Source organism: Lupinus angustifolius, unplaced genomic scaffold (assembly GCF_001865875.1).
Source record: "Lupinus angustifolius cultivar Tanjil unplaced genomic scaffold, LupAngTanjil_v1.0 Scaffold_215_48, whole genome shotgun sequence".
Lineage (NCBI taxonomy): Eukaryota > Viridiplantae > Streptophyta > Magnoliopsida > Fabales > Fabaceae > Lupinus > Lupinus angustifolius.
Genome location: NW_017727032.1, coordinates 95914 through 118212, shown reverse-complemented (window position 1 = coordinate 118212; position 22299 = coordinate 95914). Strand labels below are relative to the sequence as shown.

General features: G+C 33.7%; 1 protein-coding gene across 1 annotated transcript; it reads left to right on the top strand.

Annotated features, from left to right (window-relative positions):
- The first annotated feature begins 8999 nt into the window (after positions 1–8999).
- On the top strand, positions 9000–21090 carry LOC109340641 (CLPTM1-like membrane protein cnrB). Its single transcript, XM_019578360.1, has 12 exons — positions 9000–9203; positions 10019–10165; positions 10331–10445; positions 10545–10639; positions 15868–15971; positions 16475–16512; positions 17022–17257; positions 18169–18262; positions 18369–18559; positions 18951–19170; positions 19586–19753; positions 20649–21090. The coding sequence occupies exons 1-12, from the start codon at positions 9000–9002 to the stop codon at positions 20798–20800; spliced, it is 1764 nt and encodes a 587-aa protein (XP_019433905.1). The 3' UTR covers positions 20801–21090.
- The last annotated feature ends 1209 nt before the right edge of the window (positions 21091–22299 follow it).

Here is a 22299-nt window from a genome sequence, read left to right as displayed (position 1 = left end):
CATAATCTTTCAAACTCCTAAGTTCCTCAATGCTATTATTGAAGTTCCAACTTTCAACTTTATTTTATGATTGGAAAGACCATAGGTTGTAAGTCAGTTTAGAAATTCAAGAGTTAGTATGTTCAATGTTTTATTTTCATTAGCATCAAACATAGTAATATGAACTCAGGTGTGCATTTTCCTCACCTATAATTATACATTAGAACATTTATTAGTATAACTTTAATAAATCTATTATATCAAACTTAATAAAAATTTAAAGACAACTAAAAAAATTCACCTGGAATTATAGTCATAACATATTCATTTATTTGATCAACAATTTCAACTGTTGATGCAAGTATTATCCTAGATTGTAGAAATTGTCTGTCATTGATGTGATGTTGTAGATTTGGATAGGTTCTAGACACCATCACATCAATTGGGTTATCAAAATCAAGAATCAAAAGTTCTTATGGAATATCAACTTTAGAACGACCATCATTAGACTTTGATAATTTTTCATTCCTCACCTTCAATATCCTTTTAGAGAATTACTTGATTTCTAATACATTGTCATGATTTTGTAGACACATGTTCTTTGTGAGAATTAAAATTGTACATTGATATCAAATATAAGATATATTGATTGTTGCGTGTACTGTATCTGAACCATAGCCTACTGGAACTATTTGCAAGATTTTTCTGAAATCACATCAAAAAACTACAACATTTTCTTTTAATAAAATTGAGTCATTTGTACTCATTATATCTCCAGGACTTTTCTCAAGTGTCTCAAAGCAAAACTTATGTACCTTTGGAATTTCATCTCATATAATCAACTTTGTTTGTTTTAATAAGTCTGCAAGTTCATACATTTAGTGAATGTTGCAAACAGAGTTATCAAGACTTGATACATATATTTTAAATTTAGAGTGTGGTGTTCTACCCTCATAATAATAAAGAAACTATACAACTGGAAAATGGAGTGAAAAAGAAGGAAAAATTTGAGTGATAGGAAGGTAAATTTATGTGAAGAAAAAGCAACGATGTTAAAGTGACATGTGGAGACATTTTAAAGTAATAGGATTTTAAGTATTGTCATATAGATTAGTGAAGTAAAATTACTTTACATGTCTACCTTTTTTTCTTATAAACCTTAGACAACTTGCAAAGTTTTAGGATAGTATAATAGTATTGGCGTTGCCTTTTATCCCCTGTTTCAATCTTCTGTGGCCATTTTCATAAAATGACATTTATATATTACTTTCATTTTGTTTTCCTCAGGCATATCAAATTCCAGAATATGACAGTTATTATGCTAAATTGTATCATGCAGACTCTATAGATTTTAATGACAATATTTTTAGGCAGTGTTTTTATACAAATTATTTCTGAAAGATAATCACCAACTTTATAAAGTATTATCGACTAAGTTTTTTCTCAAGTCTAATACAAAAATGAATGAACTTCTTAAAACCGACTGAGTTATTTTGTGCACTCCCAAAATACTATTTATTATTGATCATGAATGAGTTTCTTATTATTAGTCTCAAATGTTTATTCATGCTCCCTATTAATCAATGATAATTTTATAATGTCAATTAAATTGATTACCACCTAATATGACAAAACCAAATATGTAGAACAAAATTAAAAAAAATTACTTGATACATAATAGTTAATATCTAATAATTTCAATATAATTAACATACAAAATGAACATTCTAAGTAGCAAAAGGACTTAAACATAGGCTATTGACTCCACTATTAATAATTCAAAATATAGATATCATTATTAGTTTCATGAAAAGGAAAATAGACATTAAACAAATAAAATAAAAAATTCAATGTACTAATGAAACTGAAAATATGAGTTGAGGAATGATTAAAGTTTAACATAACTCAATATGATTTTGATTCTATTCAATATTCTAAGTCTTGAAGTTGGTCCATTGGTAGGTGACTTACTTCTTTCGTCTTTGGAGCTTCCATGACCTCTATCACTTTGTTTTGCTTCTAAACCTTAATGTTGATGAAGAATGAGAAGGAAAAAAATAACAGGTGAAAGAAAGCTAGATGAAAAGATAGAAACTTTTATATAGATGCACAAAATAAGGACTCATAGAAATGCACTAAATAAAGTTGAGTACTTAGATAATGAAAATGTAGTGGCTAACTAAAAATGCATGCACAAAGTAAGCTTGATTGATAAAAATGCATGAAATGATTCATTAGCAAATGATTCATTAGTCCATTGGGAGAGTTAGCCGCACGTACCTGTGGATGTTCCCGGCTCGGACAAAATTGCCTCTAGTGCGAGGATATCTGTGAGAAACCAAAAAAAAAAGAAGTTAGATAGTGAATATGCATATCCAAAATAACACCAAGAAGTTAACATGCAGAAATTAGAATTGAGAACTAAGAATCCACCATTAGCAAATGTTGAACTAAACGTTAACAACAAATACTTGAAAAAAACATACATTTGAGTGAATGAGTGAGTAGTAGCTTTACCAAAAAAGAATGAGTGAGTAGTAGGAACAAAAATGAGCAGGAAATCACAGCAAACTCATAACAAATACAATTAACACATATCATAAACTCATATATTATATATTTGAATCACCATAGCAGAAATTAGAATTCATATCATTAACTCATATATTATATACTTGAATCACCATAGCAATAAAAAAGATATCATAATAATTAAAGTTTTTCAATATGTTTGTTGAGGATCACATAATCTTCCATATTAATTGTAAGAGAGAATAATATGAAATGAAAAAGAGGAAGCATGGGCAAGACAAAGAACATAATTGATGTTAAACCATAACATAATTAATATAGATAAGATGTTAATTAAGTGCACTGGAATGGTACTATGGTGTGTTCAAGTACCTATGTGAACCACAATATGCAAAAATAGACTCCAATGCAACAAAAAAAAGTAGCATACTCATAATAGTACAAATTCATAACAATATGTATAAAAATATTTAAAAAGAGCCGATTCATAATGGTACATTATGATTACGATTGTGTCGGTTTCAAACTTCGATTAACTTTCCCAAATCTATCAGATTAACTTCTTGAAAACATTATAAATAAAGTTTTGCAGTTTGTCGGCAGATAATCACAAAATCTACAATATTAATTGGATGACTCAATATTTTAATCAATAGATTTAACAAACAAAGGGCCCAAAGTTTGGAACAATGTTACTTGTGATTACATCTATTCAATCTATTATGTTCTATAATAAAACATGTAAGACATATCAAGGAAACATCAAAATCTCTATAACAAAACTCACATTCAACATAGATCTCGTTAACTTTCTCGAAGTCCTTCAAGTCAGCCAACCTGTAAGAAATAGATGGCAAAAACCAAGTCATCTTACCAATACTCATTATATATCCAAACTAAAGGAGAGCAAAGAATTCATACAAAATTGACAAAATCAGTGAGTGCACTTTCACACAAAAGTGCATCATCAAGAGAATAATCCTAACGTATGTTAATGGGAAAGTGAGACAAATTAACATGCATCTAATTGACAATAATTAATGACACTAAAAGAATGCAAGCATGCTCCAATCTTTTTTTGACGGATTTCATTCAAGAAGAACATATCGAAGTAAGGAGACATGTTGCCATCTTTAATACACTTTTAAGCAGATAGCTTTACACAGGGTAAGAACAAAATTTAGTTAAGAATAAAACTATAAGGTTATCATAAGTTATTAAGAACAAAATTGAATTAAGAATAAAACTATAAAGTCATCATAAGTTATTAAGAACAAAATTTAATTATCACGTAAGAAAAATTTAATTGTCATGTATATTACCTATTAGAAAAACTGAAGCTTCGATAAAAATAGATTGAAAGGCCTGACCAGATGTTTTTCCAACATAACTTAAACTTTAAGAGTAATTCTTGGTTTGGTTGTGATTATAAAGTATTATCGACTAAGTTTTTTCTCAAGTCTAATACAAAAATGAATGAACTTCTTAAAACCGACTGAGTTATTTTGTGCACTCCCAAAATACTATTTATTATTGATCATGAATGAGTTTCTTATTATTAGTCTCAAATGTTTATTCATGCTCCCTATTAATCAATGATAATTTTATAATGTCAATTAAATTGATTACCACCTAATATGACAAAACCAAATATGTAGAACAAAATTAAAAAAAATTACTTGATACATAATAGTTAATATCTAATAATTTCAATATAATTAACATACAAAATGAACATTCTAAGTAGCAAAAGGACTTAAACATAGGCTATTGACTCCACTATTAATAATTCAAAATATAGATATCATTATTAGTTTCATGAAAAGGAAAATAGACATTAAACAAATAAAATAAAAAATTCAATGTACTAATGAAACTGAAAATATGAGTTGAGGAATGATTAAAGTTTAACATAACTCAATATGATTTTGATTCTATTCAATATTCTAAGTCTTGAAGTTGGTCCATTGGTAGGTGACTTACTTCTTTCGTCTTTGGAGCTTCCATGACCTCTATCACTTTGTTTTGCTTCTAAACCTTAATGTTGATGAAGAATGAGAAGGAAAAAAATAACAGGTGAAAGAAAGCTAGATGAAAAGATAGAAACTTTTATATAGATGCACAAAATAAGGACTCATAGAAATGCACTAAATAAAGTTGAGTACTTAGATAATGAAAATGTAGTGGCTAACTAAAAATGCATGCACAAAGTAAGCTTGATTGATAAAAATGCATGAAATGATTCATTAGCAAATGATTCATTAGTCCATTGGGAGAGTTAGCCGCACGTACCTGTGGATGTTCCCGGCTCGGACAAAATTGCCTCTAGTGCGAGGATATCTGTGAGAAACCAAAAAAAAAAGAAGTTAGATAGTGAATATGCATATCCAAAATAACACCAAGAAGTTAACATGCAGAAATTAGAATTGAGAACTAAGAATCCACCATTAGCAAATGTTGAACTAAACGTTAACAACAAATACTTGAAAAAAACATACATTTGAGTGAATGAGTGAGTAGTAGCTTTACCAAAAAAGAATGAGTGAGTAGTAGGAACAAAAATGAGCAGGAAATCACAGCAAACTCATAACAAATACAATTAACACATATCATAAACTCATATATTATATATTTGAATCACCATAGCAGAAATTAGAATTCATATCATTAACTCATATATTATATACTTGAATCACCATAGCAATAAAAAAGATATCATAATAATTAAAGTTTTTCAATATGTTTGTTGAGGATCACATAATCTTCCATATTAATTGTAAGAGAGAATAATATGAAATGAAAAAGAGGAAGCATGGGCAAGACAAAGAACATAATTGATGTTAAACCATAACATAATTAATATAGATAAGATGTTAATTAAGTGCACTGGAATGGTACTATGGTGTGTTCAAGTACCTATGTGAACCACAATATGCAAAAATAGACTCCAATGCAACAAAAAAAAGTAGCATACTCATAATAGTACAAATTCATAACAATATGTATAAAAATATTTAAAAAGAGCCGATTCATAATGGTACATTATGATTACGATTGTGTCGGTTTCAAACTTCGATTAACTTTCCCAAATCTATCAGATTAACTTCTTGAAAACATTATAAATAAAGTTTTGCAGTTTGTCGGCAGATAATCACAAAATCTACAATATTAATTGGATGACTCAATATTTTAATCAATAGATTTAACAAACAAAGGGCCCAAAGTTTGGAACAATGTTACTTGTGATTACATCTATTCAATCTATTATGTTCTATAATAAAACATGTAAGACATATCAAGGAAACATCAAAATCTCTATAACAAAACTCACATTCAACATAGATCTCGTTAACTTTCTCGAAGTCCTTCAAGTCAGCCAACCTGTAAGAAATAGATGGCAAAAACCAAGTCATCTTACCAATACTCATTATATATCCAAACTAAAGGAGAGCAAAGAATTCATACAAAATTGACAAAATCAGTGAGTGCACTTTCACACAAAAGTGCATCATCAAGAGAATAATCCTAACGTATGTTAATGGGAAAGTGAGACAAATTAACATGCATCTAATTGACAATAATTAATGACACTAAAAGAATGCAAGCATGCTCCAATCTTTTTTTGACGGATTTCATTCAAGAAGAACATATCGAAGTAAGGAGACATGTTGCCATCTTTAATACACTTTTAAGCAGATAGCTTTACACAGGGTAAGAACAAAATTTAGTTAAGAATAAAACTATAAGGTTATCATAAGTTATTAAGAACAAAATTGAATTAAGAATAAAACTATAAAGTCATCATAAGTTATTAAGAACAAAATTTAATTATCACGTAAGAAAAATTTAATTGTCATGTATATTACCTATTAGAAAAACTGAAGCTTCGATAAAAATAGATTGAAAGGCCTGACCAGATGTTTTTCCAACATAACTTAAACTTTAAGAGTAATTCTTGGTTTGGTTGTGACTAACATGTGTTTTAAGTTGTAGAGCTATCTTAAAAAATACACCAATCAATTAAAATAAAATCTACTTTTTTACTTGGTAATTAGTAAGTACAAAATTTACTATCATATATATGTAACAGTCCTTATATATGTTACTACTGCTAGATATTTTTATGAATTGTTATACTTACACATGGTTACATAAATTCTATCTGATTAATGGATGTAATGCTTGAAAGATGGATATTACAATGAATTCTTAAGTTTCAATCATGTTAAAACTCTCTCAATTTCCCAGTGACCAAAAACAGCTTTCAATAAAAAAAATAATGAGAAAATGGGTTGAAAAAGAACATACATTAAGTTGATCCATTATTGTATCTTGCCGATTTGTGGTGCAAGAATCAAAGAACTTATCTCCCATTTTTTTACCTAAAAGAGCAACTATGTTGTGTTGTTAGCAACAAATAATGCTTAAATGACAACCCCTTCACCTATTCTAAAAAAAATAGAGACTTTGTTAGGTTCAACATTCATGGTACAAAACACTAACAAAATGCAAAAAACAACAAAAAAGGTAATAATCTTTCTCAAAGGTAACATAGAAGGAGAAATAGAGAAGTGAAGAAAAAATGAGTTAAAATCATGGCATAAAACACATAAAACACAGTAAAGGGAATAAACTATCTCAAAGGTAAAAGAGAAGGATAAAGAGAGAAGTGGAGGAAAAATATATATGAGAAAATGGGTTAAAAAAACATACATTAAGTTGATCAATTATTGTATCTTCTCGATTTGTGGGTGCAAGAATCAAAGAAGTTGTCTCCCATTTTACCTAACAGAGCAAATATATTGTGTTGTTGTTAGCCACAAATAATAGTTAAATGATAACCCTTCACCTATTCAAAATAAAACAAAGACTTTGCTAGTTTCAACATTCATAAGATATACTATTAGCAAAAGGCAAAAAAAAAACACAACAAAAGTAATAATCCTTCTCAAAGGTAACAGAGAAGGAGAAAGAGAAAAGTGATGAAAAATGAGTTAAAATCATAACATAAAACACAGCAAAGGGAATAAAGTATACAAAGGTAAAAGAGAAGGAGAAATAGAGAAGAAAGAAGAGAGGAGTGAAGAAAAAAATGAGTTGAGAGAGAGAACTATTGAAAGAGAAAATGTGAAGTTGAAATGTGAATTTGAAATTTGAAACGCAGAGATGAGATGAGGTGACATTTCAATAGTTGATTAATAATAAATGATTATGCACAATATTATTTTATTTTATTTTATTCAATAATATACTATACACATTTCATTTTTAAATTTGTTGAAACAAATAAGATATACTATTACAAATTTGCCCTTAAAAATAGTATCAAAATTATGAGAGTCTATTTTGGTAATAATGCTAGCCTATTGTATTCTTATATAGATAATAGACTAAACCATAACTGATTTTCACCATTGGAAAATATGCTCTCTTTTTTTCTTTTAAATCAATTCAACTGTCCAAGTGCCCAACAAACATGTATCAAATATAGAATAAGGTGATGCTTCCTGTATCTTACTCCATTTTGTTTCCTTATTTATCTTTATCTCATATTGCCAATCTTAAAGTTTTACCTAATGATACAATTCTTATTAACGACATTTGTTAGAAAGGGGCAACTACACCCGCCAAAGTAATTAGTTCATTGTCTAAAATATATTAGTTTCTTACCCAAAAGGTGAAGGAAACCCTTATAGTACCCAAAAAAATTCTTAATCACCAACTAGCCTTATTAAAAATTAATAAACTTTAAATAAAAGCTAAATCCCAACAATATCTTGGTTTAATGATGTAAGGTTTGATTAGATTCTAATATAATCAAAGGGTAAATAGTTTTTTGATACTACCAAATATATTTCCTCACATTCATGGTAAGAAACTCGAAATTCTTGAGAACCACACTTAAAAGAAATAAGAAAGAAAAATATAATATTTGAAAATACAAAGACCAATCTTATAAGAAAAAGAATGGAACTCTATTATTATATTCTAATATTTTTGTTATTTCATGTCATCCAACATTTTCCAATAATTTTCTCTTCATCATGGTAAAAGATGATTTTATATGTCCCGCATGTGTTTTTTAGTCTTTCCATCGTTTCTCTCTCCTCAACCAAATAAAATAAAAATAGCTTGAACTTCTTTATTCTTTCTTCTCTTGCTCTACACAAGCAAATGAAAGTAGAAACACAGAAGTTTCTTAAGAATTAGTTTGAGACTTGAATTTTAAAAGGAAAAGAAGAGAAAGGAAAAACTTTAGTAATCTAAAAATATATTTCATCTTAGACTTCCATTTATCTTCATTTCTAAATAAAATCACTTCAAATTTAGAAAAAGAAAAAAGTTGATAGTGTGTATCCTAGCTAGTAGCTTCTCGTCCCTGTACCTTTACCAATACTTGTAAATAGTAATCATACATCACCGCTTTATTCTGGACATAACTTCTATCACATTTTCGATTCCATAACCGCTTTATTTCTCGGTTGAATATGGCGCCGCCACCAGCGGCAGTTGACGGCGGCGAAGCACCGCAAGGTAGACAACAACAACAGCAGCAGCAAGGAGGTTTTGGCATCACCGGAATCATTCGTATAGCGGTTTTCTTGTATTTCGCTTCCAAATTCTTCTCTCCCAAGAAACCTACCGAATCTTCTGCTCTCATCTCCAACCTCTTCCAGAAAGGCCAGCCTATGGTGCACTCTCTTTTTCCCGTTTCAGTCTCACTCTAACTGTTAACTCAATTTCCATGATATCGATTCCATTTGATAAATTTGTAGTTACTCTTTTAGTAACGTTGTATGTTTACTTTCCTAGTTATTAGTTTTCTCTCTAAATTCTGTTGTCTGGTGAATTTGATTGTGTTTGAAACTTTATAGTAAGTTATTGGACATTGATGATGCTTTTAGTTTACGTTTTTATGATTGAAAGTTTTATGGTGGAGAAGTGTGCATGTTCAGGATCGTAGTTTTGTTTATGATCAAAAGGCTCAAAAAAAGTATATATAATTTCTATGGAGAAATGTTAGTTATGTATAGGAAAATCATAAGGACTTGCATTGAGATTTGGCTTAATCACATTCTGTGGTAACTCTCGTTTCAGAAGTTTTACTTATCTCGCAATAGATTCGGTTATCATTATACTGACCTCCCAAGAAGGGGTGTGACTAAAACTACACCAACCTCCCTTAGGAGAGGTGGGTGTAGCTTTTGGAAGAAGCTAAACCTTCAGGAGTTCCGTGTAATTTGTCCTCTTGTCCCCTTTACGTAAAAGAGGACAACCACATAATTTTTGTGAGGTTAAAGAATGCCAGTTTGAGCGTCAAAAGCTGGATTTAAATAACTGAAGGTTAACTTACCATGAAAGAGAAGGGAAAAAATAGTGTTTGTGCACAAGGAGACAGTTTTTCAGTATTATCTTACTGCCCTTGTTGTGTTGTTTGTGCAAAGGTTTTCCTACTTTCTTGTTTTTGTGATCAATGAAGTTCATTTTTTATGGGGTTCTTATTCAGGACATGTGGCTGTATCTTTCCGAGCATGAGAAGTTCAATGACTTTGGTAATGAAGCTGCTCTTGTATGGCATGAAACAAATATTCCATATTCCGTTTGGGGACCTGAGAGTACCAGGTTACTTACTTTGAAGCATCATCCATCTGAGGTATGACTGACTGAAAATGCTCCTGCTAATGCTAGCTACTCCTTATGCAAATTGTATCTACATTGGCCTTTGTAAACGTCATGTGTCGTTTTTTATTGAATAAATTCTGAAGCATTTACTGATTTTCCCTTAATATATTGGACTTTATACTTATTGTTTTTTCAGGCTTTGAAGCACAATGGGAGTCTATATGCTCATGTTTTCTTTGCACATTCTGGATATTCACCTGACCCAAGTGACCCAGAATACCAGCCTCAGGCAGCATTCGGAAGGACACATCGTATGTTTTTTCCCTTCTTGTTAATGCTCCACTTACTTCTAATATCTTTAACTTTAAGAAACTAGTTTACAAGGTGTCTCTTTTTTTTATTGATTTCAGCTGTTGTGGTATACTTGCCCAAGAAAAGAGCTGATAAAAAGAAGAGTCTGTTGGGGAGTTCACCAGATTCTGGTGAGGATCAAGCGGCATCCAAGGTTTGTTATTTGCTCATATTATAATTAGCTTTATGCCAACTTGTTATGAACTTTGATGGTAATCTGGCTCTTGAATTCAAGAACTTCATTCTTTTGATTTTTGAGTTTCAACCCTGCAGAACTATCATATTATATTTTTTGTAGTGTCTAGATATTTTGTATAAATTTCATATATTTCCAGCACACTAGGAAGATATTTGACAGCAATGTCTTCAACCTCCCTCACAAATTTGAAGTGTTATTAGTAGTGTACCGGTCAGGGTACTGGTATGGTGATACATTGGTTTCACCGGTGATTCACTAATTAAACCACATATCGGTGAAGTTAGATATACATATATATTATATTAATATTAATGTTCAAAAATTAATAAAGAATGTAATAGATAATTTTATTTACACCATTTTTAAAATAAAATGTGTGACTTGGTGGTAGAGCATGTTTTAGAAGTAAAACAAAGGTAGTGATTATGTGTTTGATCATCCATAATAACATTTTGGTAAAAATTAATTAACTTTCATAAAAAATTATAATTTTAAATGAAAATTGGTCGGTCTGGCTGGTATGGTTTAAATAAAAATTGGCCGATATGACCGGTTTTGATAAGCTTCGAGCGTATGATTACATGACTGGTAAAATTGATTACCGTACTAGTATAGGGACTGGTTCACCGGTCAACTGGTTGAACTGGCCAGTACAATACGGTTTTCATAACATTGCAAATATGCCTCTACAAATGTAAAGATATAGTTCCACATTGGATGGGAATATGGTCAAAAGTCTTATAAGGCTTGGGCACCCATTACTCTATGAGATAGCTTTTGAGGTTGAGTTAGGTATTGATTTTCTTTATTCCCTTTTAGTGTTCCTTTGTGAGTTGAGTTTTTGAGGGTATGGAAGGAAAACATAAAGCTTCAGCGATATGATAGGGTTAGGCCAGAGCCAAAGCCTAATATTGAAAATGTATATAGAAGGGGAAATAGGAAAGTTGTTAAAAGATTCCAAAAATACCCCTAGTAGTTAGTTGTTAGTTAGGCTATAAATAAAGAGCTAGTTTTAGAGAAGTTTAGCTTTGGAAGTATTGAGTAGGAGGGGATTTGATTCAGGGAATCAATCTTGTAGTGTGTAATTGATTCAGGGAATCAATTAGGGTTCTTCATTGTTTTCTTTTAATCTTGCAATCAATAAAGAGGTATTAGTATCCAGAATTCAATTGATTCCGGATCGATTTTATTCAGATCTTCTTCTTCTTTTGTGCATTCTTTTACCGGTGTTATCACTGGTATCAAAGCACCGATTCTGGTGCCCTGAGAACCGCTGCTGTTTCGCCGACAATTCATGAAGACTCGAAGTATGTCGCGTTCCGGAGAGGATTGGGAACAAGAAAGGGAAGAGATGAGAATGAGATGAGAATGAGATTAGAATTGGCAGAATCGTTGGTGAAGAAACACGAAGAACAAATGGCAGAAATGACCGCGAAAATGGACCGGTATGTTTTCAGTGCAAATGCAGAACACGGCGGCGACGCCGCGAGCTCTGTTAATGGTGGAATCCGTCGCGACAGCGACGAGGGGAGAAACCGCGAACTGAAAATGCCAGACGCGCGAAACCGAGGGGAATCCCGTGGCATGGAAGTTCGTCGCGGAAGGGCGTTCGTAGGGAGAGAAGATTTCAGACGAGATCTTTACGGCGGAACTGCAAGGGACGACTCCCGTGGTGAGGGAGTTCGCCGGAGAAGAGAAGCTCCTCGGGAAGACAAGCTCGGGGAAGACGATACCGGCAGACATGAATTCCGACGTCGAGAACGTGCCGGAATTGACAATCGATCCGGGGAACAGATCGGAACTGAGTTTCAGGGGGGTGCGCACGGTGGTTTCGAGTTCCGGCAGGAGGTACACGAAGAGGATGAACAACGAGTGGGTCACCGAGGCAAAAATGACTTCCGGGAAGGTATTCACGGTGGGGGAGAGTTTAGGCGGGAAACATGGAGGAAATTAGAAATTCCAATCTTCTCCGGTGACGACGCGTATGGATGGACTCACCGACTAGAGAGGTATTTCCAGTTGAAGGAACTTACCGAGGGGGAGAAAATGCAGGCCACGGTTATGGCACTTGAAGGGAAGGCATTGAGTTGGTACCATTGGTGGGAAAAGTGCAACCCGAGGCCGAATTGGGAAGGATTCAAGATCGCAGTGGTTCGAAGATTCCAGCCGTCGATGATTCAGAATCCGTTTGAGCAGTTACTCGCCCTCAAACAAACCGGTTCTGTGGAAGAATTTGTAGAGGAATTTGAGAAGTATGTTGGAGCCTTGAGAACCATTGATCCTGAATTTACAAGGGGCATATTTCTGAATGGGTTGAAGGAAGAGCTTCGAGCTGAGGTAAGATTGTATGAATTACATTCTTTATCTGATATTATACAGAAAGTGTTATTGATTGAACAAAAGAATGTAATCTTGAGTAAGAAGGGCTCGTTTGTGTATACAAGCCGAAATGGGGAAGGTCAACGTAGCATCCCCTACACTAAAACAGTAACGGTTGNGTGGGGGCAGCAACACCGTGGGGTCTTTAGGGCCAAATCACATAACGGAGAGTGTAAGGCCAAAAGGAGGGGAGTTCAAGCAACTAACAAGCGCGGAATTACGGGAGAAGCGAGACAAAGGTTTATGTTTCCGGTGTGATGAACCTTACACTAAGGATCATCGTTGCAAAAACCGACAATTTCGAATGATCATTTTGGAGAATGAGGAGGAAGAAGGTGTTAATGAGATAGATATGGGGGAGGAATTGAAAAGGGTCAAGTCGTCACAACTATCCATGCATTCCCTAACCGAACTCACATCTGACAAGTCGTGGAAGGTAGAAGGGGTTCTAAAGGGGAGTCCGGTAGTGATAATGATAGATTGTGGTGCTACTCGCAATTTCATCTCACCCAAATTGGTGGACATGTTACGGTTGAAGGTGGCAGAGACCCAAGCTTATATGGTGGAGGTGGGAGATGGACACATGATCCAGTGTAAAGGAAAATGTGCACAACTTCAACTGTATATGCAACAGCTAGAAGTGATTTAAGACTTCTACCTATTCGGGTTGAAGGGAGTGGACTTAGTTTTGGGATTGGAAGGGTTAGCCAGTCTGGGAGAAGTAAAGGTTGACTTTGGAAGGATGGAATTAACTCTCAAGAAAGGGGGCTCTGTAATCACCATCATCGGGGATCCTACTTTGACTCGGACCGAACTTGCTTATGGTACCTTCATGCAAGTGTTGCTAAAAGAGGGGGAACCGTCAGCTGCTATACGGAACAAGTTCCTTGAGTTTCCACTTGAGGACAAGTTAATTCTTCTAGGGGAGGGTATTGATAGGGTTAGGCCAGAGCCAAAGCCTAATATTGAAAATGTATATAGAAGGGGAAATAGGAAAGTTGTTAAAAGATTCCAAAAATACCCCTAGTAGTTAGTTGTTAGTTAGGCTATAAATAAAGAGCTAGTTTTAGAGAAGTTTAGCTTTGGAAGTATTGAGTAGGAGGGGATTTGATTCAGGGAATCAATCTTGTAGTGTGTAATTGATTCAGGGAATCAATTAGGGTTCTTCATTGTTTTCTTTTAATCTTGCAATCAATAAAGAGGTATTAGTATCCGGAATTCAATTGATTCCGGATCGATTTTGTTCAGATCTTCTTCTTCTTTTGTGCATTCTTTTACCGGTGTTATCATATGGCCTACACAATTCTAATATGGTATCAAGTCGGGGCCCAAATTCTCCATTTTTCCACCATGAGCTAGAAGGATCCCTTGTTCGACAGGTTTCCGTGGAGGGGTTTTTGGAAGTATAACATTGCCTGCCTCATTCTCTTAGGCGTAGTTTTCATACTTGTTGGGCTACTCTTTCTCATTGTAAATTGGTTTTGAAATGAAACCTTAACAATTCTAATGTAGTATCAAAGCCAGACTCGACTGCGATGTTAGGCCACCCACATATGTCTAGTCTTGGGTGCAACCATGCAAGGGGTGTGTGTTATGATAGTCCCTCGTCAGATGAAATAAAATAATTGACACTTGCCAAGAATAGGAAAAACCTGGACACTTGCCATAAAGACCAATGGCTGGGATAGGCCGTCCCATCAACGACACATGTGGTAGATAATGTGTGTAAAGGTTCCTACTAACTGCAGTCATATTTGAAGGGTTAAAGTGGTGAAGACAGATAAGTATGGGTCTATGAGGCCTTTCCTGGCTGTAGATTATACAATTTTCAATTGAAGCATGAAGAAAGCTGTTTGTTTACTGTCTGATAACAAGTGAAGCTCTATTTATAGAGAACATAAAAACTCTATGACTCATGATACAGCACCATCAGAAGACATATTACTAGTGGTGAAACTTGTGGAAAATTATTGTAATACGGGGGGAGCAAGTATTGACTGTCAAATGTCATTTATATCCATGCAGCATAACTGTGTAAGTGATAAAGGCAATTCAACATGTGAGTGTATCAGCATTCATTTCTTCATTTAGCCTTCAAAAGGAGCATATATTTTCATTTTGGCAGTATAATGTATTAGAATATAGCACAAAGTGTAATAAGTTAGTTAGTTTGTGTAAGAGTTAGTTAGAGGTTAGATAAGCTTGCCGTGCAAGCTATCTTATGTATGCCTCTATAAATATCTTTACCCCTATCTTTTGTAACTGATTTTCATTAATAAAATTCTAGAGAATTGATTCTCTTCCTCTCTTTTCTTCTCTCTTACACAATGTCATTAAATTCAAAGTTCAAACCAGTGTTTACAAGTTTTGACAATAAGTTACTGTCTGAAGTCCTAACCATAGCTACATGTTTCTCTCGTTTAGCCTACGTACCAAGTACCAGACACGGCATACCGCGTACATGTACCAGATTCCTCATAAAAGAAATCTGGTAATCATAATTTAAAAATTGACGAACCACATAGAACCGGGTACCACACACCGGAACTGGTACCAAGAACCATGTAACTATGGTCCTAACATGATTATATAATCCTGTACGGCCCAGAAGAGTTGCCCCTGCATCCAATCCTTATGATTTCACTCAGTATGTCAGACTATGTCTACATGGAACTCATACCAATCTATTTATTTTTTCTACTTACCAAGTTACCTTATTAAGTGATTACTGTTCAATGCTTGATAGTGCGGTCAGTTACTTATTTTTTATGTTGATCTCGGTATGTCTCTTTTGGTTGTGCTAGGTGGTTGATGATACTGAAGATGATTCCGTGGATGATGGTCCTGTGGAGTGGGTTTCCTATTGGAAACCAAATATAACAATAAACTTGGTTGCCGACTTCACTCAGTATGTTTCTTACAGCTCATCAAATTTATTGGTGCATTTTTTATCTACCATTATGGTTTTTTACCAGTTGTAGTTTGCATTTAAAATTAACAACTGCTGATTCCTATTATATGAAAAGTTAGACACAGGTGATGAAAGAGACTCTCAGATAACTTGGTCTCCTTTTAATAGGAATGTTTTAAATTGTTGCTTAGATGAAACTGTTCAGCAGAACCTTTAAAAGCATAGTTCTAGACTTCTCTGTAGCTGAGCAAGTTAGCTGATGGATACTTTTTTAATGCTGCTTATTTTATTTTTTTTAACTTTTCCTGCTTGCAGGTACCCAAAAATAGGCATACCCACCAAACATTGCTTTTAATATGAATATTTCAAATTGTTGCTTTGATGAAACTATTTAGCGCCTTTAAAAGCGTATTTCTACACTTGTATGTAGCTGACCAAGTTAACTGATGGATATTTTGTTCATACTGCTTATTTTTATGTTATACTTTTCTTGCTTGCAGGTACCCAAAAACAGGCATACCACCAAACATAGCTCCATGTATCCTTGTCATTTACGTCTTTTGCTATCTGACATTTCATTTCCATTACTGTACTAATTTTAATTTATTGGCATTGGTTTCTGGATCCCATGTCTAGCATTACAGTATTTTGCTCATATTATGAAAGATTATTGCAGAGGTTTGAGACACAATGCAACGGTAAGGTTGTTGTTTAATGACCAAGAGCTCACAGGTTCAAATCCTAGAAATAGATTATCTGCTTGTGGGGGTAAGGCTACATACATCTACCCTCCAGACTCCACTAGGTGGTAGCCTTGTGTCCTGGGCTGCCCTTTTTATGAAAGATTAATGCAGAGCATCTAGATGGCAATGCCCTATACAATTAAATACTACCAGTCACTTTTATCATTTTGTTTGTTTGTTAATGTTGACACTTATGTATTCATGCTCTCCTTTCTTGTTTTCTTCTTTCCATTGATTTTTTGTTTCATCGGCTATGGAGTGCCCTATCCTATGTATCTGAGTTTCCTTAACTTTGGATGCCCAGATATGAACATTGATCCTATCACTGGGAACTACTATCCAACTGTCTTTTTCAATGAGTTCTGGTTACTCCGGGATAAGTTGATACCTTTGAATCAGACAGTAACTGAGTTATCACTTAATCTGGAGGTTGGTCCCATTAGTATGACAAAGTGGCAATTATTCCTACAGATTGACCAGTCCTTCCAGATTCACCGTAGCTATGGAAGCATGCTTGAAGGCGAAGCTGATGAGCTGAAGGTCGGTTATTTTAAAAAAATCACAATTATGCGTATTAATCCATGATGTGCAGTATGTGTTCATATAGATTGAACTTTTTAATCTAATGCACATGTTGAATATTGAAATGACCCCAGACATTTGGGACGTTGGTTTGTTTGAAGCCTCTGCTTTTCATTTTTTTCCATGGATTCTTCTCTAAGAATTTGGCTTCACATTTTTGCCAGTTGTTATATCACGTTCTTTAGTTCTAAAATTGTTATCTTTTTTGTTGTAATGAGTAATTGTATTTTACTCAATACTGCTGATTATATCAAGATAACTTTTGAATGAAATCTCGATGAAAAATTATTTTATTGGTGTTGGAGGACACTCTAAATGATTATTTTGTATTCATTTGAAAAAAATTGATAAATGGTAATCTCAGTAGTAGTTATAGGGTATGCGATGATGAATATTGGAAGAACATCTTCGTGACCTCTTGCTATTCACTTTGGATATGGCGAAACAAATATATGTAAACCATAAAGCACTGTGTATTTATGTAAATAAAAATGGTTTGTCTTTATCATATGAGTTTAAAATCTGTACACTGACAGTGTAATGTTTTTTTACGCTATCAGCACATCATTCACCATTGATTTGTATTACTTTTGTTTGAGAGTCAATGGTGGTTAACAAATCAATGGTGAATGATTTGCTGATAGTGTAAAAAACACTTACACTATCAGTGTATACATATTAAAGCCTTATCATATTGTGTCTTTAAAACCATAAATAATATATCCAAAATATTAAAAGAAAAGCTCTTTTGAAAAGGTATGGTTTATTAGAAACTACTCTGTTTGTTGTGCAACAGTATCCTACTAAATGAATTGATAAGTGCTTGTTTATCTAATTGCCCAACTAATTGATTTTGGTGATTATATCAGAGGGTATTCTTGGAAGGAAATCCTTACCTCCTGGCAGTTACTATGGCTGTTTCTCTTCTACATTCAGTTTTTGACTTCTTAGCTTTCAAGAATGGTAAGTTGTTTTGTATCACAATCTTTAGGGAAGTACCCCAACTAGGAAATCCTGATGGATTTGGTTAGGTATAAGCTTATTTTCGAATTATTTTCTTTCTTCACAGACATCCAATTTTGGAACAAAAATAAATCTATGGAAGGACTCTCTGCAAAGACTGTTCTTGTGAGCTTTATTTGTCAGCTTATTATCTTCCTTTATCTGCTTGACAACGACACCTCCTGGATGATTCTTGCAAGCTCTGGAATCGGTTGCATTATTGAGTTCTGGAAAATTGGAAAAGCCATGCGCATAGAGGTATTGTTTGTGAACTTTTAGTCTTTCTTTTAGCATACATGTGCATTTTGATTTTGATATAAAAATAGCATGGTTCCTGAGGCATGATTACTGTTACTGACATAATGATATTGTGGGTTTCCATCTCTCTATCTTCATGTATACCAGAATCATGTGTATAAATGGAACATCTTGCTGACTACACCTACTGTGTATGTATGCGTGTATGTATAATATTTGCTGGATCCTTCCCTTTTTACTTTCGGTTTTATCACTTTTTTTGGCTGAGTGAGGGAGGATGCCTTTTGAACTTGCTTTCTAGTTTTATCAAATGCTAGAAATTTTGTTATTCTTAAATTTATTTTGCTGATGTGGGCAATCTGCAATTTATTTTTTTCTTTTTCTTTCCCAGATTGATAGGACAGGTAGGATACCTATGTTGAGGCTCCGAGATCGAGAATCATATGTACGGAATAAGACAAAGGAATATGATGATATTGCAATGAAGTATTTATGCTATGTCCTATTTCTCCTTGTTGTTGGCTTATGTATTTACTCACTGATGTATGAGCGTCACAAGAGTTGGTATTCTTGGATTCTATCTTCACTCACAAGTTGTGTATACATGTTTGGTAAGCACTCTTCTTTTTCGGTTAAGCTGTCGTTGTGTTTTGGGATTATATTACATTTATGATTGTGACTATTAAAACTGGTTAAGTTAAATATTGGCACTTTTAAGTTCCTAATTACCGTAGTTCATGAATACCGAGTAGACTGGTTACGTTAAACTGAATGTATATTTTTGGGCATCTGTGGTCTGAAATGGATCAAATATGAAATTCACCTATATCGAAACCACATTTTTGCTACTTTCCTCTCTTCGTTTTGTTAAAAAAACCAACATTGTAGTTCTTACATTTTATTCTGTTCCATCCTCTTTTTGTAATTAAGAAGAAAAATAAAGTTTTGTTTCTAAATGACATATTTAAGCATTTTAACATTAAGTTTATAGTTTTGTGAACTTCGTAATGTTTGACAACTTTTCAGGTTTTATTATGATGTGCCCTCAATTGTTCATCAACTACAAGCTTAAATCTGTTGCTCATCTACCTTGGAGGCAAATGACTTACAAGTTTCTCAACACCATCATTGATGATCTTTTTGCTTTTGTCATTAAAATGCCAACCCTACACAGGCTTTCTGTCTTCCGTGATGGTAAGATTGTGGATAGAACCCAGGATCAAGTACTTCCTTAGGAAGTTAGGTGAAACTAGGCTACATGACCATTGGCATTTGAAATCAGATTTATTACTGCAAACATAAGCTATGATACCAACAAGTATCTAAATCATTTCCGAGATAAGGTGGTAGGCGATGTGGGACTTACTTCCTAACTTACCCCCTCCACAGAAGCTTGTCGAATTAGACGAAGGGTTATTTTTGACCCATGATTAAAGGGTATCGTTTTGTCCATAACTACCAGAGAGAAGTTGAACTTTAGCTTTGATACCATGTCAAGATTTCATCTCAAAATTATTTGGCGAAGAGTTAGTTCAATAGGTATTTAAACCATGCCTAGGATAATGAGATAGGCTACATGAGACTTACTTCTCAACATGTCATCTCACAGAAGCCTGTCGGACCAGGCGAAAGTTACTTTTGACACATGACTAAAGGACATCTTTTGGTACTGACTATATTCTCTTATTGCCAAAATGCCTTTTTCCGCCTCTCCCTGTCTATAGTGGCTATGTGTGCATGACCTTGCATCAATTGGACATCAAGAATGGAGAAAGTGCAACCACCTGGAATTTGCATAGGGGAGTCTCTTGGACTTGTATGCAGGTTACATAAGTCTTTATATGGCCTTAGCAGTCTCCTAGAGCATTGTTTAGCAAGTTGAGCTCTGTTCTCCAAAAGTTTGGTATGATCTGTAGTGAGAAAGTGCAACCAAACTGGTAGAATAGATGTGCCATTTAAAATCATTGCACTATTTCCTAACCTTGCTTTAATTTTTCTCAGAAGACATTATGTATATCTTGGATGTCCTTTATCATTGTCTTGTCCTTTATCATTGTCTTAATTTATTTTGCCTTTTCCTACCTTGCAGATCTTATCTTCCTCATATATATATACCAGAGGTGGATTTATCCAGTGGACAAAAAACGTGTGAATGAATTTGGTTTTGGAGGTGAGGATGATCAGGCTGTGCAGTCTGCAGATGTGGATGCTGCAAAGGAGGAAGAGAAGAAAACTAATTGATTTAGTTTTTATCAACCACCTTAGAGAAAACTACAGTAAATACTAAATACTTTGTATTTCTTCCTTTTTTTTGCTACACTTTTGTTCTTAGATTGTTGCTAAAAAACTTTAGTTTGGCCTTGCCACTTAGAAAATTTTACTAGAACAGAAAGATGAGGGATGTGATCAGTGATATCGTCATGGCAGATTGTTATATAGTTTTTTTAGTTTACGTGTTGTGTGTATTGGAACTCGCAAGTTAAGGATCTCTGTAGTCTATTTCTGTCAAATATATGTCTTCTAATTCTGCAGCTAGTGTATTTTTAACTGGCATATATTGAATGTAATATCTATATATTATTACGGTAATGATTTATACATTATTCACCGTTCATTTATATTACTTATACCTATGAGTCAACGATGATGAAATATGAATGATGGATGACGTAATAACAATATAAAAAACTTACATTGTCATTATATACATTTTTGTATATCTTCATTCACATACTTAATTTATTTATATTTTGTGGCAGTAACTTATTTCTGTGGTTCAGTGTATGGTGTCTGAGAAATTACCTTAGACAATTGCTCAATTTCTTGCTTTGGCGTCTAATTTTACAGCAGGATCTTTGTTATCTTCTGCTGTAGTTACGGACCTGGCAGTGCCACATGTTTTGGACTTTCATATCAAATAAGTTTGCGTAACTAGAACTGCTTAGATGGGTCTATGTTGCTCTCTCCCAATATGCACCAGTTTTAATAAAATTTGCTACACACTATGGCTCAATCTAATGGGATAAATATGTTGTCTCTTATGTTTAGTCATTCTATGTGCTAGTGATTGACAGAAAATAATAAATTTAATTAGAATTCATAAATTATATTTTTTTGGATATGAAATACCAGCTAGGTCCAAGGTCTTATTCAATGTTTAGGCAACTGCAAGATATCTTAATTGCTCCTTTGATCTTAGAGGCACTGACTCTGAATTTTTCCCCATTGGTTCTGGAAGGAGCATATGCTATGACATTCCATTTGCCACACCCAAAATGGAGCTGTCACTTTCCCAATAGCTTTACCATTTTGATTTGAAGCTTCTCAGTGAAATGAAGAGTGAAGAACTTGACATGACTGAATGACTGAATCAATTGGGATGGTATTAAAAATAGGAGATGGTCTATGATTGATCTCCATTATTCATTATATGCATAATGTCATAAACTATTGAATGATGATGCTTTGTAACAAGCATATCACCTCACCTATGAATAATAAATTCAGCTTTTTGTTAAGTGTTCTTTGGAATAACAAATAGCATTTGATCTCTTAGGAAATAACTACAATGGTTACAGCTTAGGAGTTTGCTCAACTATTTGTTGTAAATAATAGTGCATTTATTGAATCCACCCATTCATCAAATTGTAGATTAGAAGTTCATATTTCATAACCTTATATCCCCCATTTTAGGCGGAACAGATGTACTAATTCACAGAGTTCCTTTTCTCTGTCATTTT